Consider the following 12,790-nt stretch of genomic DNA (forward strand, 5'->3'; position numbering starts at 1 on the left):
AACTGCTGGCTTTGAAATACACAGGCCGAAGACGGGCAGCAGCGTCTTCGGTGCGACAAAGCCAGTACTGCGGTCACCAACCCGCCTGCCCAGCGTGGTGACTATGGGCAAAACACATGAGTTCACGTTATTTTTGGCGTAAACTTGTGGAGGCCTATGTCCAGCAGTGGACTGTATAGGCTGTAATGATTTTATTCCGAAACATAAATTTTTATTTACAACTTATGAATAATTATATATGCTAAACGTGCTTGTATATCTTAAGCTTAAACTATTTGTGATATTATTACTACTAAAATTAGGTTTGGTTTGACAGTAAAAATATATATTTTAACTAGCGGACCCAGCAGACGTTGTCCTTACTGGAAAACAGCTACCAACTTTGATAGCTTACATACCGATAGCCGCGCCACCTACCGGGTCCAGTTTGAGATAAAAACTACCCTATCTCTCAAGTTGAATCAAAGTACAGATGCTTACAAAATTTGATAAAAATTGGTTCAGTAGTTTCGGAGTTTATCTGGAACATACAACGTTACACGAAATTTTTATATATACAGATGAACATAAAACTGCAACAAACTACGACAAACTGTGAAACTGCAATCGATTGTGGAAGTACTAAAGATTGCAATTCTGTCCTGATAATTGGGTGATGTTAATTAGTAATTGACAAATTCATTTGGAAATAGATGGAATGGAATAGATGTAGATATATTTTATGACTTTATGAACGCATAAAAAAGTCAATACCGTCAAAAAGTGACTACTATATGAGACTTGAAGTAATAATATACGAGTACGTCGTTTTATTAATATGTAAGAAATAAAAGAAATTTAAAAAACAACTGGCAAAAAATAAATAAACTCATTTTTTATAATTTAATTTAATTGTTATTATTGTTGAGGTAGTCGTTATTTTTAATGAAATATTTGTATTTAGTATTTCATTACTTAAGTTTGTAATGTACCTACCTAATGTTTCGATGTATTTTTTTAATTGATTGATGTTTTTGCTACCTTAACTTTTTTAAATGTTTTTTTTGTTGTTTTTTTTTTTTTTGAGAATGTAAATTAATTTTTTGACGTTTGTTAATTTTGTCTAATATGACCTTACAACGAAATGAAATATTTTATTTAGTTTAATTATTATTTAGTGTTTTATATGTGACTTGCAAAATTATATTATGTATTTTTCTAATTTTTTTTTCAAAGTTATTGTTGTTGTTAGTTGTTTGTTAATTAAAAGGTTTTTCCTTCTTCTTTCCTTTGTAATTAAAACCAAATATACAGACAGATAAGGAAAAGAACACTAGCTATGTTCTAATTATGTTCCCACGTCACACGTCGTCACGTCACGACAATAACGTCAACAACGGTCATTAAGCGACTAGGGCAGTCTAATGTCTATTCAAAGTGACAAATTCAGCGCACTAAAACATCTGGAAATGTCTACAATAATTGTTCAATAACTTGGGTTCTACTTTGGAACATAAATTATACTACCTACAACAACCCGTTACTATAAATGAGTGACAAAAACAACGAAACGCGACAAAATGCGATGTTACACGACTAATAATTTACAATATTAATTTTATTTATATATTAAAACAGCGTTTTCGGTGCGGCGTTTCGGTGCGACCAAGCCAGCCCTGCAGCCACCAACCCGCCTGCCCAGCGTGATGACTATGGGCAACACACATGAGTTCACGCCATTTTTGGCGCGAACTTTTGGAGGCTTATGTCCAGCAGCGGACTGCGATAGGCTGAAGTGATAATTAAAACTTTATTGCACATAAAAAAGAGACATTTTAGAATCATTTGGTACAAACAAACAAGTATGTAAAGGCGGTCTTATCGCTTATATCGATCTCTTCCAGGTGACCTTTAATGAGAGTAGTTTAGGAAAAAGTGCTGGGAAGAGTGCCCAAACAACATTGCAATACACTTAAAAATACAGAAATCAACTTAAAATACTAAATATACATACAAACATACAAACGTATTTGCCAATAACGTACTGGTCTAGGTAAGCGTTGACGTGACCTGATTGACATAACGATCTAGTGAGCGTTATGTCAACGCACTAACGTGTGACGTGACATGCCGCGACATTAACATACATGCACACATACACTTAGTCACCGTATACGTACTTATTATTATATCTACAATGACTATTTAACACTATCGTGTCGTATCGCTTTGCGTCGCGTATTATTGTGCTCGACACTCACATTGAACAAATGGTTTCTAATTATAATAAGTTAGTTATTTTTCTATCAATAAGTACGCTGTACAGTAGCTCTGAAGCCTTCTTTGTCGTCAGCCAGGTAGTGGACGGTGCGCTGTTTGCCGTCAGCGTCAGTGAACGTGTAGTATCCCCTGACGTTGCTCCCGTCTCGTATCTCGTGCGCTGCTTTGGAGTCTCCCGTCTTTTTATCCTGGAAAGACAAAAAAAAATTTGTTAATTAATATGATATTTATTACCAACCCGCCTGCCCAGCGTGGTGACTATGGGCAAAATACATGAGTTCACGTTATTTTTTCGTTGGCGTAAACTTGTGGAGGCTATGTCCAGCAGTTGACTGTATAGGCTGTAATGATGATGATATTTATTTATATACACCAAGACTTGAGATGGAGTTGGATGAAAAGTATAGAATGCGTGGACTCTAGTAGAGTAAACTCTCCCTGATTTAATTGTATTAGAGATTATGATAAGTTTTTGGAGTTTATTGGAGTTAACTCCTTAAAAATAGATTTTCATAAAATACCCTCACTATGATAAAAATATGAGGAGTAAAATCTACTGAACGTATGACCGCATTACGTTTCTCGTAACTTTATTGTTTGTTATTTGTTTCGTTTATTTACCATTTGATATGGTATTAATCTTTTTCTTAGACTAGTAAGCCTTTTGTGCCTATTTAGACAGTCGATCTGAAGGAGTTAACTCCAGTCGTGCGTCGGAGCTGACACACACACTTCTTTTTCATAGGTACCTATCAAACCTTCGCATTTATTACAGTAACTCGACATCAAAATAAATTCTTCAACATATTTTACTTTAATAGCTTACAATAGTGCTTAAACGACTCAGATAATTTTAGTAATGGCACAAAAAAAAAAAAAAAAAAAAAAAAAAACGAGCGTAGTTTAGACCACACGAAGGAAGTAAACGCATTCTCACGCATATTTAGCATAATATTTGGGGCCAATTAAATCACGCTTCATTAGTTTGCACCACTTTTAGTTCGATCTGTTTAGTGGTACACTGAACGAATTCACTAAAGTTTGTTGTGTACTTAATTTTTTCGGTAATCTTTTTTATTCTTTAAAATTTGATCAAGTATGACTTTATTTATTAAATCTGACATATTTAAATTGATTTTAATTAAATTAATATAAATGTAATAATTAAATTGTAATTTTATCACTTTTATTGATACTCAATAATAAATACCTACAGTACAGTCAAGATTATGATTATACGAGTAGCTTCGCGCTGTGCTGGGGGATATGTTGTCGCTGTTTTGTTAACTTTAATGACTGTGACGAAATTTAAACAATTAAGAAATTAAAATATTATGATGATGTGTAATCTTGAAAAATTTCGAAAAAGAGTTTTAATTACGTAATTAAACGTTAATAAAATTTGAAAATTTATAGGTAATATTGTATGAAATTTTGTCGAAATCAACAAGTCCGCTCGTTTTAGGGATTGCTTTAATATTATAAACAGTTTTATAAAATATATTGTACCTAAATACTAAATAGATTTATACATAGATATATGTTGGAAATATAATTTACCCTTTTTTGCAAAAAATTCACAACAAGTTCTGAATAAATATTTATTAAAAATATTCTATTCTTAAAAAAAAACACAATTAATTTTTTTTATCTGACAATAATTATAGTATAATTATTATATACCCGAATTATAGATTCGTCTAGTCGTTTGCCAATTATCAATTAAGTAAAACTGGTCTACAGTCTGTGGAGAGCCTAATCTCTTAAAATCGTGTTCATATGAAGTAATCCTGCTTGAAGGTTAAGTGTAAACTTATCAATGAAAACATCTTACAACTGACATCGTGCAGATAATTGGCGTATGTAAATATTTAAGTAATATTTTTATGGCAAATATCCACCAAGATCACAGCGAGTGCGTTACGAAATATTTTAAAAACCTTTTCAATTACAAATTGATTGCGAAATATGGTAATTTATGTATGTATTTTTATAATTATATTATAATCATTATTTTTATAATGATTTTAATTTGTAAATATAATTGAAGCTAATAAAGGCGTGATATAATTAATGTGAGAAGTGTTAAATGGCTTGTTAAGCGTAAATAATAATATTTATATATTTAAACGTATTATACTTTTGTATTTTAATTATTTAAATGACAAGAAAAATAAAATTAATAATTATTAAGGGTTGAAGAGCATAAGTTAGCTGTTATATTAGAGAGCACCGTTGACAATGTTTCACAACGATATACCTATTTTATTTTTCATATATTCCATTATTATATAATATATGAAACCGACTTTTGTCTGTCCATATTTTTTACACGATAAGTTATCACCAACATATCATATACTAAAACCTTCTCCGAAGCACGATGCATCTTATGATATAAGTATTATTCCGATCGGTTCAGGAGTTTTCGCAGTACGAGTGTAACCGAATAAAAAACCGGCCCTCCATTTATTAGTATCTATAGATACATAATTCGTTACTAGGGTAAAGTGAAATATGTAACATAGATATACAGAAAGTAAATTAAATAATTGTTGTGTGCCCAAAGAGTGTTTGAAAACTAGAAATTCCGACGCGACAACTTCTGCAACATTTTCCTGTTGCTACATTTATCGTGACAATCGGAAAGTTTTTTACAAAATTAAAATATTCTCATTAATAAAAATCTGTTGCAAAACTTGAAATATTGAATATAAACCATCACTTTTGATACTTTATAATTAAATTACGGACAACGCATTTTTCACTCGTTCTACTTGATATCCAAACGATTGTAAGATGTAGACTAAAATAAACTCTACTTGTTTGAAATAAGACGCAAATTAGTTTAAAGTTGTAATAAAAACATGCGTTGCGTAACGACCGCATACCGCTTCCTACCTTGATCGTGAACGCGAGAAATTGTTACAAGCGTTCTCCTTGCGCGATATACTTTGCTGGTTAAGTGTCATATTTTTGTGAAGGAATTTGGGAGGATATTAACTAAATGCTTTTGAAGTTAAACATCTATACGCACGCTTGACTTGGGGTAAGCTAGTGAAAGCGTGACGGGAGCGTTACGAAAACGCGTGATCGCTCGAGGCAAACGTAAGTTGAGAGGGAGATATAAGTTAGAAACTAAAGGAGTTTTAGTCGTGGGGTCTAATGCACACTCTTTTTTTAATGACTACATCTTTGTGAAGGAATTCGGGAGGATATTAACAGAACAATTTTGAAGAAAAACTTCGTAAATCGTCGAACGTACGCTTGACTTGAGGAGTAAGCTGGTGAATGCATGATGGGAGCGATACGAATAGTGTGATCGGGTGATGTGAACGGAAGTTGAGAGGAAGATTTAAGTTAGATGGAGCTAAAGAAGCACACATTGGTTTTTTATTTAATACTGTACACACCAATAAGTACACAAAAACAGATATATTTAAGGTTGTGTCCTAAAATACTTGTCCATGTACGTATTATAGAATAATTCCTCAGAGAGCAATCCTTTTAAGACCTCACATTTCTTTAACTGCTTTAAATAGCATTTGGCAATGAAATGTTCAAGATATTTTACTATTTCTCTTTTAGCCATTTTTATATCAGCACATATTTAAAACAACCGCTCTGGTGTATTGGTGCGTGCAGTCGCCTAAAACATGGACGGTTTGCTGGTTCGATTCCCGCTCGGCATGGATATTTGTGTACAAATATTCCTTTCCAGTTTGAATTTCTGTCCTTGTGGATCTCCCCATCGTGCCTCGGAGAGCACGTTAAGCTGTCGGTCCTGGTTGTTATTATAGATATCTGATAATGGTCGTTACTTATAGTAACCTATCCAACAACCTGCCGTGGAGCAGCTTCGTGGTTTAAGCTCCAATCCTATTCCTAATCGGGGAAGAGTGCTATACCCAGCAGTGGGATGTAACAGGTTGAATTGTAATCGACATATTTATAAAAATGTGATTACGATAAGTTAGTAGTGATGCACGATATCTTAGAATACCTTTTATGAAGTATGCCTTAGCAAGAAATGTAGCTTAAAAATCTCGTGCAGAAAGATTGGGAAAGTACCTCGACCTTACAGAAGTTCGCAAACAAAGATTGTTCTTAAGTAGTTCTGCTCCTGTGATGAATAGCAGAAAGGAAAGTCACTGCAATCTGTGCCAACGTGTAACTAAAGGCTTTGTTTGTCACCTTAATTGCAAAAATATGAAACAGAAACATACGAGTGCAGTGACGTAGCGAGCCTAACTCGCGCCCGGGGCACAATACCTTTTTAGCGCCCCCCATTCGAAAACCATATAATATAAGTATCCATGAATTCTTTGTTTTTATCTCGGGGCATGATGCTCTCACTTGCCCCCTCTCACTACACCCCTGTACTAGTGAGCAAAGATTAGGTATTTTGTTATTCAGTAATATTTCATCATTACAGCCTATACAGTCCACTGCTGGACATAGGCCTCCACAAGTTTACGCCAAAAATAACGTGAACTCATGTGTTTTGCCCATAGTCACCACGCTGGGCAGGCGGGTTGGTGACCGCAGTACTGGCTTTGTCGCACCGAAGACGCTGCTGCCCGTCTTCGGCCTGTGTATTTCAAAGCCAGCAGTTGGATGGTTATCCCGCCATCGGTCGGCTTCTTAAGTTCCAAGGTGGTTGTGGAACCTTGTTATCCCTTAGTCGCCTCTTACGACACCCACGGGAAGAGAGGGGGTGGCTAAATTCTCTAGTGCCGTAGCCACACAGTAATATTTATATATCGTTAAATTTCTCAAGTACCGTCGAAATATAAAAAGTAAAATTAGGCAATAATGGCATTTGGGAGTCGGTTGCGTATGTGTAGCAACATTATGAAATCGTATTCGTCTCGCTCGGACGAACAAACAACTTTGATCTTTTATATATTAATAGTATCAAATTGAATGCAATGTTTTGAAAGTTATTATAGCAATATAATAAACTAATAGTTTTTTTTTATATAACTAAGTCAGCAAACAAGCGTACGTCGGCTTACCTGATAGTAAGCGATTACCGTAGCTTATAGATAACTGGAACACCAGAAAGACATGAATTGATATGTGGATATGTATTTAAGTGATACCCACCTAATGTGGTGGACCACCAACAGGAACACAACACTGCTTGAAAACAGTATTATTTAGCTGTGATTTTCGGTAAGTTCGAGGTACTACCTAAGTCGCGCCATTCTTTGAGTAGGAAATTTCCTTCTGTGCCCTACCTCAGTTTTTATAGTTATCATCAAAACAAAAAAAGGAAAAAATAATACTTGAATTCGTTATGTTTATTGGAGCTCCCTTATAATCTACAAGTGAAATTTCGAAACATCGTTTTCTGTAAGACAGCATTTTATTAAGAAATATAAAGTTTCTTATGGCTTCTCTAGGCTATATAAAAACAATAAAACTTCATTCATACATCCGAAATCGACCCATGTGAAGTTCTTTTCGGAAACAGTGCGTGTTATTAAGATTATATCTCAACGTTGTTTGGAGAGCGCTTACAAGATTAATGGAGTTTTCTAATGACAGCTAACGATATCTTTAAGAACCATAAAATTGCGTAATTTGTAACGGAGAGTCTGTTCTAGCATCTCTATCACGACCTGTTTGACGATGACGACGGTGGTCACGGGTTAGATCCTCGGTCGTGACAAATATTTATATAAGCCATGTTCTTAACATTGACGTTCATGTCTGAGTGTTTTTGCTTTGATCTCTGTTCTTTCCCAAGCCCATGACACAAGAGTAAATCCCTCTCGGATCGTTGAGTGTGAACCGTTTGTTTATTTATGGATCACCGAGGAATCTTATTGACGGGCCAAATCAGTAGTGTTATTGTAGTATTTTAGCGTTCCGGTATTAAAGAATATAGCCACTCCCTCTCTTCCCGTGGGTGTCCTAAGAGGCGATTAAGGGATAACACAATTCCACTACCATCTTGGAACTTAAAAAGCCGACCGATGGCAGGATAACCATTCAACTACTGGCTTTGAAATCCACAGACCGAAGACGGGCAGCAGCGTCTTCGGTGCGACAAAGCCAGTACTGCGGTCACCAACCCGCCTGCCCAGCGTGGTGACTATAGGCAAAACACATGAGTTCACGCCATTCTTGGCTCGAACTTGTGGAGGCCTATGTCCAGTAATGGACTGCGATAGGTTGATGTGATGATTTCCTACTGTGCCAATTAAAAAGGTAATACTGATTGTCCATTGTAAAATAACTGAAATACCAAAATGATGTTAGATCGTCATTATCGAGATTCTGAGTTTCCAGCGACAAATGATAATATTGTATGACCGAGGTGTCCAGATCTTTTACCTAAAGGCCGCACCCGCCACAGCTCTAATGTTGCAGATATCTAGGAATGACTGCAGCTATTTAACATCAGGTGGTACTTTCCACTTGTTTACTCCCCTTAAAAACGGAAGGTTACCTGTCATCGTGTCAAGATACATTTACAAAGTGTTACAATCCCAGTGTATTGAATTAAGATTCATATTTATTTCAGTTACATTATACAAGATATTGATATGTTCAAGGTATTGTGCTTGGCCTCATTGCTAACGGTTGACTGAGTTTGGGAGTATGGATCATATGACAAGTATGACAAGTTAATCACGTGACGAATTTTAATATGACAGCCCTAGGGCGTCACGCTCAGGGTATTTTAATTATGTTGTGCTTCGGAATGCAGTGACGAAATAGCTTAGATTTTCAGAGTTTTATTATATTTAAATAGACGGCACTATCTATTCACTCAATACTTCACATTTACCCAAAGACCCAGACTTGACTTGTCACTGTATGATCATACAGATCATACAGATACGGTATATAATAAAGATGGCGTCGTCTATATACTCGAAAGTGACGAGAGTAGGGATTGATGACGACGACCCATGACGCCTTTTAATTTAAATTAGATATTATTACATAGATCATTTCACAATTAAATACAGCACATTAATACAGTTTTTAAGCCAGCCAAACAGCCAGGCTATTTGTCTAAAGATTATATTTTAGCTGATAAAGTAGAAACTTTTAAAACAACACCCAAAAATAGGATGACAAAATTTATCAAACACTAGAAACGACCTGTTAAAGATTTTGAAAAATTACATACATCAGAATGGAGAAGATACGAAGAAATTAAAACGATGCGGTTGTGATTACAACCTAAAATGAATTTTGAAATCCGTATTATTATATAACTACATACCTACTCGTAATTTTATATTTTCTCTAATATTTTTTAAATCTCAGATACGTATAAAACATAAGATAATTCAGATTATGTAACTTAACTTGGTCGATTGAATGAATGTGAAGTTTTATTTTTAAGTCCCATTTGTTAAGATATATGAAACAGTTCTTACATACGTAACAAGCAATGTACTCTATGGTAAAATATTCCCTCGAATTGACCTTGTTAAGAAAATAGTTTGAAGTTTTGAACCGACAGTTACCGCAATGGTGAAGTAACATTGACATTGTTCCACTTATTTAGCGAATATTTTGTAACAATATTTCAATATTTTTATGAAAACTTGTGTCATCTTGATGTACGCGTATTAGCCTTTTATACATAATACTTAACTGGGTCATGCTTATTCAGATTACACTTAACGATACATGGCACGTAAATTTAGGATATTTACAATAATTCTATGGAACTCATCTCGTATTCTTTTGAAAAATCCTGTATTGGTTAGTGAGGAAGGTTAGTAAGCCTGAATGTTTTCGAACTGTTTGAAACATACATGCACCAACTCACAGCACCCTTTTCCTAACTTAACGCCCAATATATAAGAGAATATATAATGTTTAACGTTATGACGTTTGTAGACTCTTATAGATCTGTAGTTAACTTGTAAATTGCAGTCGTATAGGCCTTAAAGTATTTCGCTACGACTCAGAGAAGAAGCTATTAGAAACTCACCGTTAATATAATATCTCTATTAATTTATTATCTAATAGTTATTATTTATCATTATTTTCTATAGTAAAGTTAATATATTATCTAGTAATATATAATATAAATAAAGTAATTATACAGTGGTGAAACAAACAAATACTTATTTACTTATTTCCTCGCGACCTCGCAATAAGGTATTTAAAATATTTATAAACAAAAAGTTATTTCATACATGAACGCTCAATTAATAAAACAAAAATAAATAAAATAAATAAATTTATTTACGGAAAAGAAAACACCTGCCTTAAATATCTTACCATATTAAAAAATGTGTATTGAATATAGAATATTTTATATAAATTTAATGTTTGTGTGATCGAGGAATAAGCACCGTTACAAGATCAAAAATAGATAAGTAAAATTACTCAATGAAATCGAATAAAATTCGTCGAATTACAGTCGGTAAACTAAATATAGTTAACACAATAAATAATACAATAGACCAGGCAAAACCAGGAGCATCAAGCACCTTCCTGACCCTTCCCAGCCCTTAAAACACAGCTTATCCTCAAAAGCTGTGCTACCTTATTAACTCGGCGTTCGTCGCATCCCTGTAAGCAACACTTTTGCTCGCTACGGGTGAAAAATACCCAAATTTTATATCGTGTATCCATTTATTCTTATGTATTATTATTATTATTTTTTTTTTTATACGTAAAGGAAGTTTAGTAAAATGTTAAATAAAAGTAAGTAATCATCGTTAACAGTATTTATTAAACAAATAGATAAACGCTACAATTATATAGCAAACAGCAACTGTTTTTTATAACTACTACTGCAAAAAAAAAAAAATATTACTTTTCATTTTTTTATTAATCTTATGGCTTTAATTTTTACAAAAATAGTCTTAGTTTTAATTTAGGAAAAGAAATTATACACATTTATGATATCTTACCTCTCTAAATCAATATAAAAATAACAAAATAAAATTACTAAAAAACAACAATCAGTCTTATGTCTTTAGGAACATGAGTTTTTTTATAATATAATTATTCAATTTTTAGTACGCATTCAGAACATACAGGCAAAGAATGCTCTCTACATAACATTTTCTTGCAGATTTGGCAGCATGAATTGGTTTTTCGATCCTTTTTGGGTGGACAAACTTGGCATCTTGACGTGGCACACCTTTTTCTTGATGTCATGGACATGGGTTCATTTTCGGTATGTAAGTCGTCATTGGGAAAAAATAGATTCCATGCATCAACAATATTCATACATTGCTTAGCATCTCCTTTTGGCCCTGGTGCCTCTAGCACGATGTTATGAGAATGAGTTCTAACACGCGGAGATGGTTCGTTTACTTTCCATTGGGTTTTGCTATCCTTGCCTAATTAATAACCACGTTGCAAGGTACTTACAGGGACGTCTTCTAGATATTCTGGTATAGTAAGGCCTGGTCTGGTAACTGAAATTGGTGGCTCAGTAGCATTTTCCGGTAAGTTTTCGTGAAAAAGTTCGCCTTCTTGATCTGAGTCAGTATCGTGTTCGCTGAACTCTTCAAAATCTTCAATTTCGGAACAACTGCTATCGCTTTGTTCCAAATACTGTTGAATATCTTCATCAGCAACTACATGGCGTGCCATGATACGGTCTAATTACAAAAACAACGTATATTAATTTTCAAAAAAGTATATAACATAAATAATCGCTACGGGTGAAAAATACCCATACTCACTTTGCACGTCCACCGTTCGAAAGCGCGTCGCACTAACTGACTGTCGAGTCGAGAGTACAAAGTCAAAGACACAACTTGAAGGTACCAAGAAGCGCGGCGCGCTGTGATTGGCTAATCAAAAAATATAAACAAAAATTTATAGGGCTGGGTGAATTTTACCCATAGCGAGCAACGCCGAGTTAATCACAAGAACTCAATACTACTCGACAGCAGTATTATTTGACTGTGATCTTATGTCATATACATTTCCAGCAGCGCTACTTAAATCGTGATATACAATAAAGTTTTCTAAGATATGCACATTCATACTAAATCTATACACACTGTATAAATATTATATAAGTATTTAGATCTTTAAGATATAAAAAATAGATCAGAATTAGATTAGATTGATGTAATATTTCCAAATGCGCCCTTTCTCAATTCCCTTGTTGCAACGGAGTTGTTCCCTTGTTACAGAACAAGTGAAAACTATGACGGAATTCTATTGTTAAAATTATGTGAATTAGTTATATAATATAATATATTACATTATATAAGGTAACATAACATTCGTTGAAGGACTTAACCTAGTTTAATGATATTAAAAATATAAATTTCCTAGTTAGATTGTTGACACTACATTCTAGAAGTTTTATTATAACAACGAATTTGCTAAACTTTTTGTTTTGAATGTTCCTTAAACATTTTAAAGATAATTTTATTAAAAAGGTTACTATTTAAGTAATGCAAGGCGATAACGCAAGTACTTAAAGCTAAAAATAAAACCTGTATTGATATAAAAGCTATTTAAACGAGTTTTGTGCAACATTCTTAAACTGTTTCGGTTACAAAGCCGTAAACAGTATTAA

At 33.9% G+C, this 12,790-nt stretch overlaps 1 protein-coding gene across 1 annotated transcript in view; it reads right to left on the reverse strand.

The window, feature by feature from the left end:
• Positions 1-2,285: 2,285 nt before the first annotated feature.
• Positions 2,286-12,790, reverse strand: part of LOC123657658 — a 53,129-nt gene continuing 42,624 nt past the window's right edge. Inside the window, exon 3 of the mRNA XM_045593178.1 lies at positions 2,286-2,447. Within this exon, the coding sequence (XP_045449134.1) occupies positions 2,286-2,447 (162 nt within the window). The remainder of the gene's footprint in view (positions 2,448-12,790) is intronic.

Source organism: Melitaea cinxia, chromosome 11 (assembly GCF_905220565.1).
Source record: "Melitaea cinxia chromosome 11, ilMelCinx1.1, whole genome shotgun sequence".
Lineage (NCBI taxonomy): Eukaryota > Metazoa > Arthropoda > Insecta > Lepidoptera > Nymphalidae > Melitaea > Melitaea cinxia.